Source organism: Taudactylus pleione, unplaced genomic scaffold, assembly GCF_031769625.1.
Source record: "Taudactylus pleione unplaced genomic scaffold, aTauple2 ptg000121l, whole genome shotgun sequence".
Classification (NCBI taxonomy): domain Eukaryota; kingdom Metazoa; phylum Chordata; class Amphibia; order Anura; family Myobatrachidae; genus Taudactylus; species Taudactylus pleione.
In genome coordinates, this window is record NW_028284523.1 from 7438691 (window position 1) to 7454869 (window position 16179).

Consider the following 16179-nt stretch of genomic DNA (forward strand, 5'->3'; position numbering starts at 1 on the left):
AGTTTCAGCAGCTCATTTGTGGAAGACCACTCTATTGTGGGTCTTTACTGAACAAGCATCAATTTCATGTTTTTATACCTCTTGTTGCCAAAGACTATAATTAATTTGTCCAGATCAGCCCTATAGCACACCAAAGATGTCGAGAGGGGGATCGGGTACTTATTGCTCAAGTCCAGTCTTGCCTGAGGGGCCTGTTGAGGGTCCAGGCCAGCTATGTAGGACGAGCAATGCCCCCATCATTTTGTGGCAGTGCACAAGGTATTTTTCAAGTTTTTTTTACCACGTAATGTGTGTGGCCACACCTCCTGGGTTTGGCCACGCCTTCTGTATTACCCGGGTCGGTTGTATGTCTTGGCAGCCCTGAAACATACACATATGCAAATAAAGCTGGGTCCCTACTGTATGATTAGAAGAGTATACAGAAAGTTGCCAGTGAAAAAACAAATACCTAAACTTTTAATTGTGTGTTTTCCTGTATCCTTGCTTAAATAAATATCCATGCAGTCTAACTTAGATCAATACAATGTATGCCATATTTGCTGGCATTTTGCATGGATTCCTTACGCTTATAGACTGTTTACATTAGAGCCAGTATATTGTCCCTGTGAGGTTTGGGGAAAAGGGGCTTAGATCCTTTAGCAGGAAGTAAAAGTGAATGTGGACTTCTCAAGCCTTGTTTATTGCTAAAGTTTTGTTCATATGCTGACATGTAGCCGTCTCCTGTACCGAAATACAACATCGTGCTCTGGTTGTACCACTCCAAATCCATATCGACTTCGGTCAAAGTCGGGCACTTTCTCTTTGGGGTTTTTTAGTTCAAATTCGAAATTTAGAAGCAGGAACCAGACAAACCTAAAAGAAAAATGTAAGTGTTATAAAGGAATTTCTCACACTGTTTCTGTGACCTTAATCTACAAGGGCCATACTAAGAAACTGCCCCAGAAAGAATTGCAAATAAATAAGTAATAATAATTGACAAACACCTTTGAGGAGTGAGGACTTATGATCCAAGAGTCTTGTGCATGGGCAGCCTTCAGAGACACTTGGAAGGATCCTATTGGATCCCTTTCAGTGAATGATAAGATAAGAATCCCATAGGCTTCTATTAGGTACCGTCATTTAAAGATGCCATTGCCTATGGTAAACAGGTTCCGGAAAGTTTAGCTTTCCAGAGCTTGCTACATTCGGGGAATGCGGTCATACCACTGAAAACGTATATGTTTTCGGAGTTTTCACTGCATTTTGAGCTTAACACAACCAAGTTCCCTTCTGACTATGGTCCGATTCCAAAAACTGGGCAAAACCCCCCCCCACAAAGTGTCCACATCCATTGTGTATGCTGCCGCTGATATATATATATAACCATTTAGAATATGTATTGACTTACAGTTTGATGCTGTTGATTGCATGAAATCTCCCCACACACACATTATTGCCAGCCCCCCATGGCATAGTAAAATGCTTCAGTCTCCTGCCTCCCTTGTAGAATTCATTGTTCTGTGTCCCATCACAATTGAGGAATCTGTTATACCGGAAGACCTGGGAAAGGAAGTATGCCGTTATTCCCACTATATCACAAGCAGAATGTTTCACATTCACATGACTTAAATAAAATTGGGATTATTTTGTGGATGAAATAACTTTCCTTTCAACATATCACATTACTCTTAAAAGTCATCACAAAGTGTGAAAGGAGCATACCAATTGTTGCACAAATAACAATATTTATGGTTAGGTACTATGATTTGCAAGCCAATTTGGTGTGTCTGCACCATCAGAATGGAGAAATTGTATGGATTAAGAGTGTGCTATGTTGGCAGCCCGGTTCGCCAAGAGAGAGGGTGAAGCGGGTACTAAATACCCGGGCCCGGGCAGCTGGAGCTGTTGGGCGAGGGGCCTGGGTCTGCTGCCCCTCTCCCTGTCCCCTTTTACCTGTCAGCATCAGCAATCTCTCTCCCCAGCCCTTGCACACGCTGCTGTCTGCATGACTGCGGTGGGTCCAGGAAAACTGCTGCCGCTGAGCTCAGTAGCAGTCTCCTCTGCCTGCACGTGATGTGTGGGTGGGATCGCCCCCCACCCTTCCTGAATCTGCCCCTGGCTGAGAGTGCACACAACGCCCACCTGTGTAGCACACACTTCATTTATTTCATAGTTTTTTTTGTATGGGTGTGGCCATGGCAGCATGATTAGGCTTCGCGCCTTACAGTACACAGGCCCGGAACCGCTCTCTGCAGCCCTGGTAGCAGCACTTTGTGGTGTGGCTGAGTGCAGCGTATTTTACTTGTGTGGTAATGCCATACCTCTGCATTCAATAAATGAGATTTAGCTTTGATAAAGGATGAATTTAGGAAAAGTTTTAGACCCCCTCATAAATATTTCCTGCCATACAATTTTCATTATTCTGGCTGGATTTTTGGAGATGCAAAGAAATTTCTAACAAGTTAAAGGGTCTCAAACTAGTTCACAGTACAATGTTTGATAGATGACAATTTGATTTTGTAATTTGAAATGGGAGTCAGGCAGATCTGTCCCCAGATAATTAACATAATGAATAGGCCACTTTTTGAGAAAATATGAGAGTCTGATATAAATGCAAGTGGTGTAATTACCTATATAATCAGCTGTGAAAGATTTTTTCTTTTAACACAGGTGCTTTAACTAATTGAATTTTTTCAAATGTACCTATTTATCCGCCTTGCACATACTTAGGTATACGGCCACATTCCAGTGTTAAGCTATTACCCTTAATGTGTATCCAACCCTGAGCAGCTACACATGTATATATACCGAGCCCATCAGCCAAGTAATAATTAAGTACCCTCACATACACCACTGTATCCTCTGCATATAGGGACTGTGAGCTACATCATAGGGACATTTGGTATGCAAGTAAAGTGCATTATGCAGCTCCCAGTGCCTGCAAGCAGCTTGACCCCACTCACTACTGATCTACAAGTTGTGCAGCAAGTGCATTCATACCCCTGCAATAACCCACATGTTGTCAGCAGTGGCGTAACTAGGGTATATGGAGCCCAGGGCAAATTTCAAAACGGAGCTCCCCCATGTGGTAAAATGGGCATGGTCATAAGGGGCGTGGCCACTTAAAAATGGTGTATGTCAATATGACACACACCCCTCTCTCATCACTCTGAACATTCTTTTCCATTCCATATGAGCCTTAATGTAGTGCCCCCCCTTATGCAGGCCCCCAGTACAGCCCCTAATACAGTACCTCCAGTATGCAATGTCCCCAGTAGTGATCCCTCTTATACAGGCCCTCAGTAGTGCCCCTTATACAGTACCCCCAGTAGTGGTCCCCCTTATGCAGAACCCCATTAGTTCCCCTTATACAGTGGCCCCAGTAGAGGTTCCCCATATGCAGGCCCCCAGTAGTGCCCCTTATACAGTGCCCCCAGTAGTGATCTCCCTTATGCAGGCCCCCAGTAGTGATCCCCCTTATGCAGTGCCCCATGTAGTGGTCCGCCCTATGCAGTGCCCCAGTAGTGGTCCCCCTTATGCAGGCCCCCAGTAGTGCCCCTTATACAGTGCCCCCAGTAGTGGTCTCCCTTATGCATGCAAGTAGTGATTCCCTTTATGCAGTGCCCCATGTAGTGGTCCCCCCTATGCAGTGCCCCCAGTAGTGCCCCTTATACAGTGCACCCAGTAGTGGTCCCCTTATGCAGGCCCCCAGTAGTGATCCCTCCTATCCAGTACCCCTTATACAGTGCCCCCAGTAGTGCTCTCCCTTAAGCAGGCCCCCAGTAGTGATCCCCCCTATCCAGTGCCCCTTATACAGTGCCCCCTGTAGTGGTCCTCCCTATTCAGTTTCCCTAATAGTCCCCCTATGCAGTGCCCCCAGTAGTAGCCCCCTCCCCAGTAGTGCACACAGTAGTGGGTCCCCCCCCGATGCTGTACTCCAGTAGTAGTCCCCTCCCCAGTAGTGGTCCCCAGTAGTAGTCCCCAGTAGAGGTCCACCCCCGATGCAGTGCCTCCAATAGACAACACACAAGTTAAAAAAATAAATAAATACCACTTACCTTAGTCCCTGCTCCAGCTCCTGCTCCCGCCACTGTCCGCACCGCCGTAGTCCTCCCGGGCTGGCACGCTCTGCATTATGTAAGAGACGTCATGACGTCTCTCCCATTACCCACTGCAGGAGCCAGAAGACGGAGCTCATGAGTGAGCTCCAGCCCGGCTCTTGCAGTGGGCACAGCAGCCAATGAGAGTCTGTCTGACTCTCATTGGCTACTGATTAACACACACATAGCCACTGGTTGGCGGTAATGTGTGTGTAGCTGCAGCCAATCAGTGTCTGTCTGACTCTCATTGGCTGCTGGCTGGTTAACACACACATTGCTGCCGCGCTGGCGGCGATGTGTGTGTAAATACACCAGCCAGGGCCCGCCTCCCACTCTCTGCCTGGCGCTATTGGGTAAGCGCTCAGGGGGTGGGAAGGGGCTCAGCTGTGTGTGCAGCACAGGACCAGTGCTGGGTGCAGGGAGGCCTAGCGCCGCTCCTGAGTAAATGTGTAGCGCTTACCGCACTCACTGTGGTCAGTGCTACACTGGCTATCTAGGGCAGGCCGGTACCATGGTCGGCGGCGCCCCCCTGCACCACCGGTCCCACACGCCCAGGGCACGTGCCCCGCTCACTCTGCCCTAGTTACGCCACTGGTTGTGAGTGAAGTATACTTCAGCCCATCACATCTTGGATGTGCTAACAAAGGGACAGTATTGTCATTTCCTTTAAGACTGTGGTAAAGCAGAGTGTCAGCAGTGCTAACACCTTACAGCATTATGATTGTAACTGGGGCAGCATCCTGCTGTATTTGATTGCTAAACCAGAGTTACAGGACTGCCAGTTGTAGTGACTTACCGGGACACTCACTCAATACTGAGCCTCACAGTTTGCCTCCTGCCCTTTTCTCTTTCATCCACTAGGGGACACTGGAGGTGCTTACGCTGGAGTATAGAGGCGTGGATAGCTGGAGCTGGCACTTTAAATAATTTAGAAGTGTGAAGCTCCTCCCCCTCTATGCCCCATCAGCCCTCAGTATAGAAAATGTGCCTCTAGGAGCTGGTCACATTATGCTGTGCTCCAGCAATACATTTATTTAATTTTATTTTATTTTAAAGCATCTTTTACATTCCTATAGGTACCCTTCGCCACCTATCTAAAAGGTGGGGTCCGGGTACCTGGCGCCCTGATGTTTTAACAAACATCAGGAAGGAGTGCACAGGGCTCATTTCCAAAGAGCTCCTGACAGCTCCTTACCGCCACAGCAAGTCTTCACACAGAAGAAGAGAAGACTGTGCTGACCTGCCAGAGAGAGACTACAGGGGACACGCAGTGAGTAAGAAACTGCACATCCCCCGGCTCCTGCTCAAGCTGTGTTAGGGAGGCTGTGTGTAATCACTACATGCAGCTCCCTGCTTCTCCCCTCTCCCTGCTGTCCAGTGCGAGCACATGTCAGTGCTGTGTTTAATTATGCATAGCGCTGTGGTAACAGCGCTACAAGCGGCTTCCTGCTTCTCTCCTCTCCCACTGTCCAGCGCTAGCACATGTGAGCGCTGTGTTTGTTTATACACAGTGCAGTGAATCAGTGCTACACGTGGCTCCCTGCTGCTTCTCCCCTCTCCCCGCTGTCCAGCGCTGGCACAGGTCGGTGTAGCGCGGAGGGGGAGGTAATGGCTCATAACAGCCATAATGGGGCCCCTTTGGGGCATGAAGAAGGGGGCAGAGCCTAAATCTGCAGGTGCTCTCTGTCTATACGTGGCAAGCGGCTGTAGAAAACAGCATGGCTGCCGCTCTTTAACTATTAAATGCCTGCATCTCTCCCTTATACAGGAAGAGAGCAGCATTCAGAAGGCTGGATTCTCTTGCTCCCCATTTCTGGCTACATAATACACTGGGGTTGTAAGTGCAGGGAATCTGATCAGTGGGAAGGGAGTGGGGTGTATCTCCTCCTCTGTGTCCCAAGCCAGCCTTCTGTTTTCATTACTTCTGTTTGTACTCTGTCCCTCTGTGTGTGGTGACTGTGTGTATCCATGTCAAACAGAAAAGGCGTCACAAAGGATGTTTGTCGGTTCTAAGGGTAACAACAAACTATCTAAGCCGCATGCCGCTGGATCCACGTTATGTGATGCTTGTATAGCAATTGATCCACCTATGGCTAATACTGCCTCGCTTGCACCTACATGGGCTGCTGACATGGTAGGAGTAATGACGGATTTAACGTCTGAGTTAGCTGAGACAAGTAAGTCTCAGCCTCCCTGGGTTGCTGGGCTAACAAAGTCTCTTGACACCCTGATACAGGTAAGGGGTACAGCTGTGTCCGCACCCTCCACTTCCTTACAGGGACCAACACAAAAGCGTCCTTTATCGACTATTCTTCAGTTAGCAGAGTCTGACGAAGAATTCCTCACTATGGAGGATACTGAGGAAGGGGAACTGGAGGAATCATTACAAAACGATACCCCTCAGGAGTTAGAGTCCACCTCTCCCGGGGTGCAATCTCTAATTTTGGCGGCCAGAAAAATCCTTAACTTACCTGAGGATGTAATTCCTGCATCCCAGGAGTGTGAAAGCGCTCAGCGGTTTTTCCGTTCTCACTGCAGCTTCAACAGCAGCTCTCAGTGGCCTGGAAACAACCGGATAAACGGTTCCAAATTCTGCGCCGATTTCCGTCTAGCTACCCTTTTCCATCATCCATGATGGAGAAGTGGGAAACTTCCCCCTCCAGTAGATGCGTCCGTCTCCCGTCTCTCTAAGAAGCACTCCCAGTAGCCGGGAGCTACAGTACTAAAAGATCCTTCGGATCGTAAATTGGAGACAACGTTAAGATCTTATTTATACTGCAGCAGGTGCTCAAATTAGGCCCACCCTTGTTACTACTTGGGTTAACAAAGCGGTAGTTTGCTGGGCTGACCAGTTGATTACAGGTACGCCTACTAGCAGAACATATCCGTGAGTCTGCAGTTTACCTGGGAGAAGCGTCAAAAGATATCAGTCAGATTAGTGCTTGCATATCTGCTTCTGCTATTTTGGGCCACAGTGCCCTCTGGTTGTGCGCCTGGCAAGCGGACGCAGAATCCAAGCGTGCGGTAGAGGGTTTACCATTCAATGGCAAAATGCTGTTTGGCCCGGAATTAGACAAATGGATATCCCAAGCCACAGGGGGGTAAGTCTTCCTTCCTCCCGTCTACTGCACCGGCTCCCAGAAGACCTTACACTGGACCTTCGATTAAATCCTTTTGTACGCCACATTCCTTTCGTGGTAGAGCCAGAGGTGCTCCCTTACAAGCAAGAGGAGGTAGCAGTCGCCCACACATGGTGCATGCATGTAGACAGGAGCCTAAACTAGCTGAAAAACAGGTGGCATGACGGTCTAACGTCCCACCTGGGACCACCTACAGTGGGAGCCCGCCTGCAAAAAAAAAATATTAAAATTTTTTTCAACAGGTCTGCTAATACCTGCAGACAAGGCCAGGATTCTACAGGAGGCTATCCAGTCTCTAGTAGTATCATCTGTGGGAGTTCCGGTTCCAGAACGAGGTATGGGGTTTTTTACTCAGACCTGTTTGTTTGTAGTACCCAAGCCGGATGGATCGGTCAGGTCCATCTTGAACCTCAAGTCATTGAACCTGTATCTGAAGATGTATCATTTCAAAATGGAGTCTCTGCAGTCTGTTATTGCGAGCTTGGAACCAGGACAGTTCCTATTATCCCTGGATATTAAGGATGCCTATCTCCATGTTCCCATCTGGGAACCACACCAAGCCTTTCTGCGTTTCGCCATATTGAAAGATCATTATCAGTTTTGGGTATTGCCGTTTGGGTTTTCACCCAAATCATGTCAGTCATGATTGCTCTCCTTCGGTCAAAGGAGTGAACACAATCCCTTATTTGGACGACCTGTTACTCAAGGTGAAATCAGCCTTACTGACGTATCAGAGTATGCTCTTAGATACGGCATCACAGAGGATCTTTCTTCCAATAGACAAAGCCCGGGATATCCGGTTGTTTGTTGAGCTGGTCTTCAGACCAAAGAAGGTTTCCCTACTTCTTTGTAGGCGTCTCCTGAGGAAGATAGTAGCTGCTTTCGAGGCACTACAGTTCGGGCGGTTCCACTCCAGGTTGTTTCAGCTGGACCTACTAACACAGGGATCAGGATCTTATCTGCTTCTACAAAGACAGATCCGTCTGAGTCCAGCTACCAGAGTGGCCCTTCTCTGGTGGACACAATCCACCAATCTTTTAGTGGGCCGAAGATTCGGAGTGTTGAACTGGATCATCGTAACAACGGATGCCAGCCTTCAAGGATGAGGAGCAGTAGTCCTTGATCATCACTTTCAGGGTTAATGGTCCCATCTAGAACAAAGGTGGCACATAAATGTCTGGGAACTCAGAGCGATTTACAATGCTCTGATAGAAGAAATAAGAATTCAATCGAGACGGCCGTCGCATATATCAACCGCCAAGGAAGGCCTCTGAGTCGCATGGTCATGCGAGAAGTCAACTGGGTACAGATTACCTAAGCCGCCAGGATATCCATCCTGGGGAATGGAAGCTTCATCCAGGCATGTTCAATGCGCTGATACGTCGATGGGGATGTCCTCAGGTGGACCTCATGGTGTCATGATTGAATCGTCCGCTCCCGGTTTACGTGTCAAGAACTCGACATCAGCAGGCAGAGGCAGTAGACGCTCTGACAGTTCCGTGGACCTACGACTTCCTTTACCTTTTTCCTCTGATTCCATTTCTTCCTCGACTGCTAAAGAGGATAAAACACGAGTCAGCCTCTGTCATTCTCGTGGCTCCGAACTGGCCAGGGAGAAGTTGGTTCTCGAACCTTCGGTCCCTATTGTCAGACGATCCATGGTCCTTTCCTTTGATCCCAGATCTTCTATAGCAGGGTCCTTTCGTACACCCCAGCTTAGCGCAACTGCGCTTAATGGGGTGGCTCTTGAAACCGATACCCTGAACGCAGAGGAATCCCAGACAGTTATTCCCACCATGCTATGTGCCAGGAAACCAGTTTCTGCTGCGCATTATCATTGCTTCTGGCGTTCTTATATCTCGGGGTGTTCCAGTCGGGATCTTCCATCTAGAATTTTTCGGTTGTCCCGGTTTCTGTTTTTTCTTCAGATGGGTTTGGATTCTGGACTTCGTCTTGGAACTTTAAAGGTGCAGGTTTCTGCCTTTTCCATTTTCTTGCAACAGAACTTGGCCCTCATTCCTGAGGTGCAGATGTTTCTTCAAGGGGTCTTGCGCATGCAGCCTCCTTTTGTACCTCCGGTAGTTCCCTGGGACTTGAACTTTGGAAGAGGTTGATATTAAGTACTTGTCTTGAAAGACGGTCCTCCTCCTGGCTCTAGCTTCGGCTCGTAGAGTTTGTGAATTGAGTGCTCTGTCCTATAGGCCACCTTACCTGGTGTTTCATGCAGATAGGGCGGAACTCTGGACGGTGGCCATCTTCCTTCCCATTGTTGTGTCGGCTTTTCATATTAATCAGCCTATTGTGGTACCGTCTTTGGTGGAGGACTCTGGTTGTTCTACCTTGGATGTGGTTAGAGCTCTCTGCATCTATGTTGTCAGGACTGCTTCCCTCTGTAAGTCTGAGTCGTTTTTTGTCCTCTGTGATGAGGTTCGGAGAGGTTGGCCAGCGTCTAAGCAGACTTTGGCACGTTGGATCCGGCAGATTATTCATCAGGCTTATGTTAGTGCCGACCGCCGGCCTCCTTCGTCCACTTCAGTTCATTCCACACGTTCTGTGGGTGCGTTATGGTCGGCCGGTAGGGAAGCCTCCACGTCACAATTGTGTCATGTGGCAACTTGGTCTTCAGTTCACACGTTTGTAAATTTTTACAGATTTAACAGGTTTGCAGATTCAGCATCGTGTTGGCCGTCTTGCTCTGCAGGTGCCGCAGAGCGCTCCTGCCCGTGGGGAAAACTTTGGAACGTCCCCAGCGTAAGCAACTCCAGTGTCCCCTAGTGGATGAAAGAGAAAATGGGATTTTGATACCTACCGGTAAATCCTTTTCTCTGATTCCACAGGGGACACTGGACACCCACCTCAGCGCTCTCTGCCTGCCTGTTCGGTTGTTCCGTATGTTGTATGTTTTGGTTATTGTGTGTTCTCTTCCTTTTACTCTGCTTGTTCTCCATCTCCTCTCGGTCTTCATTTTCTAAACTGAGGGCTGATGGGGCATAGAGGGGGAGGAGCTTCACACTTCTAAATTATTTAAAGTGCCAGCTCCAGCTATCCACGCCTCTATACCCCAGTGTAAGCACCTCCAGTGTCCCTTGTGGAATCAGGGAAAAGGATTTACCGGTAGGTACCAAAATCCCATTATTTCATGTGCACCAACGCAAGAGCTGGCCAGTAAAGATCACAGATTAACCCAGTCTTTGTTGGGACTCATTCTGCTATAATTAGGTATCTTTTTAGATTTTGCATTTAAAGTGTGATTAAGTATTTGTATGCCTTCCATTATCCGTTTAAAGTGAATGGTATTTATACCGTTATTCAATGCATTTGAATTATTGCACTAATAGGTCTTTATTATGTTTGCTGATGAATATACATTAAGAGTATTATGGCCACAGTGTGTGTTGCTGTAGGGCTTTACAGTCACGTCACAGGGAATTCTGGGTGAACAGTGTCAAAGTTACCTCTATAGTGTACAGTATCAAGAGTATTTATTTTTAGAAACTATTTTGAATATTGCATCCTTGACAGTGCACAGCTTATCTAGATAAGGCCTGAAAGTGTTGCCCATAGCAATGGCCTGGATCACAAGTATTATAGTAACAGTGGCCAGGGCCGGATTATAGGGAGGGCGAAGGGGGTGGTCGTCCCAGGGCCCCCACACATAAGGGGCCCCCACACACTGCCCAGAGTCACCGCTGCTATTAACAGCATTTAACTGTCTCCGGCGCCGCTATTGTCCTTGTCGGCGGCTGTTCCCTAGCAGCAGCCGCTGAGGAGCTTCCTACAGTCAGAGTCTGGCGAGATTTGATGTCATCATCTCACGAGACTCTGACTGTAGGAAGCTCCTCGGTGGCCGCAGTCAGTGACAGTCAGAAGGAGCCGAGGCGCCGCTCCAATATAAAGAAGAGTTGAGTCATGGTTCCCTCTTGGTGCACCTCAGCGGTGCAGAGTGCTGACAGGCAGGTACTGTAGCCCTTAGTGTGTATATATATATATATACGCACATACAGTATATATGGCTATATATACATTATATATAGCTATATATACTGTGTGTATACACACACACGTGTGTATATATATATATATATATATATATATATATATACACACACAGTATGTGTGTGTGTACGTACACAGTATATATAGCTATATATAGCCATATATACTGTATGTGTGTGTATGTGTGTATATATATATATATATACAGTGTGTGTGCATATATATATATATATAATGTATATAGTGTGCTTATATATATATATATATATATATACACACAATCACACAGTATATGTATATATGTGTGTATATACACACTAACACCTATATATGAGTGTGTGTGTGTATAGTTATATATACAGATATACTGTGTGTGTGTATATATATATATATATATATATATATAGCGGTTACATAGAGGCCCCTACAAGTTTGTTGCCCAGGGGCCCCCGCATACCTTAATCCGGCCATGTCTGTGGCCTACACAGGTTTGCAAATTTGAGGTGATGTCTTATCATATATCTGACTATGGAGCTCATTCAGACACGGTCGCAAGCGGCCGCTCGCTCGTACTGCGCGTGCGTGAACCACTCAGAGCGATCGCTCACAAAGCAAAGACAGGCCAGTGTAATGAGTGACAGGAGAGGCCGTTTGTGGGTGGTAACAGGGGCAGGGCATTAGTAATAACGGGGGAGTAGAGGTGCGAATGCAGGCGTTCCTGAGTGTTTCAACGCCGTTTTTATGGCGTGCATAATTAACATACAGTGTCATAGTACACGTCACCAGCCTTTTTTTAACACAGAAATCCTCGCAGTGCTTGTGGTACGGTAAGGCAATCACAAGCGCTGCGAGCCCTTATGATGGTCCTCGATATACCAATGTTTTAATACACTTCCTGGAGGTGACGTGCGCTAGTGGGCATCTCTACATACACAAAGTGATCGCTCACCAAGACAAAGTGGGCGTGCTTATGCCTTTCTGAGTGAGCGCCTGCCATGCCGTCACTTTGCCGAATTTGCATATGCTGGGGGCGAGCGATCGCAACTAGCGAGCGGCTCTGAATCAGGTCCTATATCTTTACCTTAAACAGTTAGAGTGACGCTGCATCACTGATGCAGTGTTGCAGTTTAATAAAGCTAAATGTCACTGGTATTTGGATTCTCTGTTCCTCTGCTGTGAGCCTTTTGAGACCAGGTATGATCCACACTACACACAAACACCCACCACTAGAGATGTTACATATACAGTAATGGGTATCATGCATTCACAATCTGTGTGTGGAAGGCTGTCAGAGGAGTGAGAATTACCTGGGGCTCTTGGTGTATTTCCGGATCCATCTGTGGACTTACGTATGGGAAAAGACAGAGTCTGTCCCCACTCCTCAAGACGTACTCTCTACCATCTGCTAGCTTCAGAAGCTGGTCCTTCAGGACCTCTCGTGTGATGAAGGGGGCAGCTGTCAGACGCAGACTCTCTGTCAACGCACTGTCTGTAGGGAGCAAGCACAGGACCATGCATGTGGTGGATGAAAGCTAAAGGCTTATCATATAAAGCATGTAGTAATGCAGTACTCACAATTATTTCTAAAGCATGGGAAAAGTGGCATTGGAGAAAATGGTGTTGGAGTAGTAAGGTAAGTATATAATTTTGTATCAAATAGAGCTTCATTTCTGGAAGTAGTTAGTATGCCGGCGGACGGGATGCCAGCTGTCGGAAGATAGGCATCGAAATCCTGACGTCAGTCTATATCCCGACGCTGGAATCTCGACAGCCACCATCCCGAACGAAGGTACACCGGGGAAGCTTAGCTGTCAGTCCTGGGGGGGGGGATTAGGTTTAGGCACCAAGAGGGGGTTAGGGTTAGGCACCACGAGGGGGGGGGGGGGTTAGGGTTAGGCACTAAGGGAGGACAGTTAGGTTTAGGCACCAAGGAGGGAGAGTTAGGTTTAGGCACTGACGGAGAGGGTTAGGGTAAGGGCGCAAGAAGGGAGGGTTAGGGGGAGAAGGTGCGGGGGTTAGTATACTTACCCGACCCCTATTGGGATACTGAGCAACGGCATGATGATGTCGGCATTTTGACAGCAGGCAACCCGACTACCGATATTTCCTACCCAACCCTTTAATTTCATCTGCAGAAGAACTGGTTTACTTTTCTCATTACTCATTTACTGTTATTAAGGCCACTTTAAGACTAATCTCTATCTGCAGTTGCCAGTTACAGATACTCCTCACTAGGTCCACTGCATGGTTCTATAATAAATTAATGTATATTGGCGTTTCAGTGAGGATTGCAGGGGTTGCTGCCAAGTCATGAGCATCAGATCAAAGCCTACTGTCAGAGCCGTAACTAGGGTAGTGCGACCTGTGCCCTGGCATCCAGGGCAGGGGGGCGCTGTTTGGGCCTGTCAATTTTGTTGTTTATTATTATTCTTGCTTGTAGCTTCCTCTTCTTTTATCCCCAGCATTTCCTGGCTGCCCCAGGAGTACCCCTATCTCTTCCCTGGCCCTTCCCCATGAGGCCAATGCTTTTTTTCAGGTGCACTATGTCCCTATTTTAAAATGGAGGGGGGCGCCAATGCTCTCTCTGGCACAGGGCACCAAAAAGTCTAGTTACGGTTCTGCCTACTGTATGTATGTACCCCCATTCCCCCTTCCTCCTGTTTAAGCAATTTCCTGATCTATAGGTTGTGTAATTTTGCTTTGCTGCTTGTCATTTATCCCCCTTACACTGATGTTCTACTTGGGCGGTAGAAAAAAAAGAAAAACCAATATACATTTTATAACCCAACGATAATTTTTTTATTTTTTATTTGACCTAGTCCAGAGAGCTTACCTTCTAGTAAAAAAATTTCTAAAAACAAATGCATACGAACAATACAGTAATTTATTAACACAATATGATTATAGGGCCTGGTTCAGCACGGATCGTAATCACACGCAATTCAGCTGCAAATATATGCTAATATTTGCAACCACTCAGCCTGCATAGAGACGCCCACTACCGCTTATTCACATCCGTAATACCTCACAGTCCTGCGGACACATCAGTGACATCGAGTAACATCAGCCCGTCACGCAGAATTACAGCAGCTCTGACCTGTCTCAGAAATTGTAAGTTGCACGCAGTGAGTACACAAACTACGTATGCCGTCGCAGTGGCTGATTTTTGCACACCCATGCAACGGCTTTCACTTCAAACGGACAAGCACGCCTGTGTCTCTCCAACCACTACCCCGTTATCACCCTCAAAGCTGACATCCCGTCACTCACTCTGCGATGGCTTTCTATGTGCGTGCTTGATCGCATTGCGATCGCAATTCTGTCGCTGCGCATGTGCACTGTGGTGCATACCCAGTACACACCATCGGCCGATCTGTGTACGTGCTGAATTAGGCCCACAGTCTGGAGCTGCGAGGCTCCCCTTTATCTGCCAGCCAATGGAATGAATGGACTGTGATTGAGTAGGAGAATGCAGCCATTGTTATGTATTATGTGCTATGGTGTACTCTCCCTTACACATGTGCGTCCTTTAATTAAAACAAAAGAAAAATTGTGGTATTCCCCAAATAACCCACACAGTTTGTATAACCACTTTATACATTTTGTGGTGTACTGTATAGGAGCCAGACAATGACGAGTGCCTCATCATGGTCACTGGCAAAAATTTTGCTGACTTTTAAACATTTCTTCACATATTTTAAAATTGAAAGTATATATTAATATAGATGCACTAAAAGGCGTTAACCAGCACAGTTTCAACAGAAAATGAATGAAAACCTACAGTAGGAGCACAAAACATGTGTGCTCCAGGGTCCAGAAATCTCACCTCATACAAGGGTGTAACTAGGTATTTGAAGGCTCCATAGCAAAAGTTAGTTATGTACCACCCAATGGTGAAATAATTATATTACACAGAGCAGAGAATCAGTGCAGGCCCTGCAGGGGTTGTGTCCACGTTGCAATGGCGTGGCCACACCCCCTTGAGGTTTCCATAGCCCTTTTGAAGAATTAGGCTGCCCGTTAATTCTCTGTCCTCTCAACACCATGTGTCCCAACTTTTTGACTTGAAGGACAAAGCTATCTCGGTGGACTGTCCCACACAAGGCTGTAGCAAGTGGTGTGCAACTAGTGCCACCACCAAGAGGCTGACATCGTCCCTACCCAAGTGGGACCTGTCTCCAGCTTTTGAGTCTCCTAGAAAAGAACCTATCTGAAAAGCCACCTGGTGCCCAGCTTCCAGCTTCTGGCCATGACTTCACTTGTGCCAGGAACGAGGAGAAATGCAGGGAACAGAAGTGTCCTGCTACATTGCTGGATCCAAAATGGGAGGAATGCAGGGGTACAAAGAAACTGTAAGTGTTCAGTGCTCCTTTTTGAGCGCTAGGAATGTTCCAACATTGCCACATATACTGTATTATATTTGTTTATAGCCTACTTCTGAATTGGAGATTTCAAGTGATTTTGGAAAGACTGAGATCTAAGCACACTTAACTTCTCACTTTCCTGTTTGGTACCATAGACTCTCTGCTATGCCAATCAATCAGAGTGAGATCCTGGGTACTTCCTCGTCTGCTGGAGGTGCTGGTTACGCTATTTACATATCTTCACTAGTCAGTGAAGATACGTAAGTAGCGTAAACATGAGGAAATACCATTCGGCCCCTTGCGGGCTCGCTTCGCTCGACACATGGATATATTCCCCCTCCATGCCCACTTGGATAGTAGGGAATGACGTAGGACACTGGCTGATCTTTATGCTACTTACATATCTTCACTGACTAGTGAAGATACGTAAGTAGCGTAACCAGTGCCTTCAGCAGGGGGCCGCAAAGATGAGGAAGTACCAGATGCTGTATTGCGCATTCAGATGTAAGTATTCAGATTGTATAAGACCCCTCTTATAGATGCTTGGACCAAGCAGCATCACAGGGGCGTGTTAAACTGCATACACACGTAAAGATTTTC

The 16179-nt window shown here is 47.1% G+C and overlaps 1 protein-coding gene across 1 annotated transcript in view; it reads right to left on the minus strand.

The window, feature by feature from the left end:
• Positions 1–272: 272 nt before the first annotated feature.
• The window catches only part of PTGIS (prostaglandin I2 synthase), a 132758-nt gene continuing 116851 nt past the window's right edge, over positions 273–16179 (minus strand). The window contains exons 8-10 of the mRNA XM_088472177.1: positions 12523–12704; positions 1388–1539; positions 273–852 (exon numbers count right to left, since the gene is read on the minus strand). Coding sequence (XP_088328303.1) covers positions 696–852; positions 1388–1539; positions 12523–12704 — 491 coding nt within the window. The 3' untranslated portion in view covers positions 273–695. The remainder of the gene's footprint in view (positions 853–1387; positions 1540–12522; positions 12705–16179) is intronic.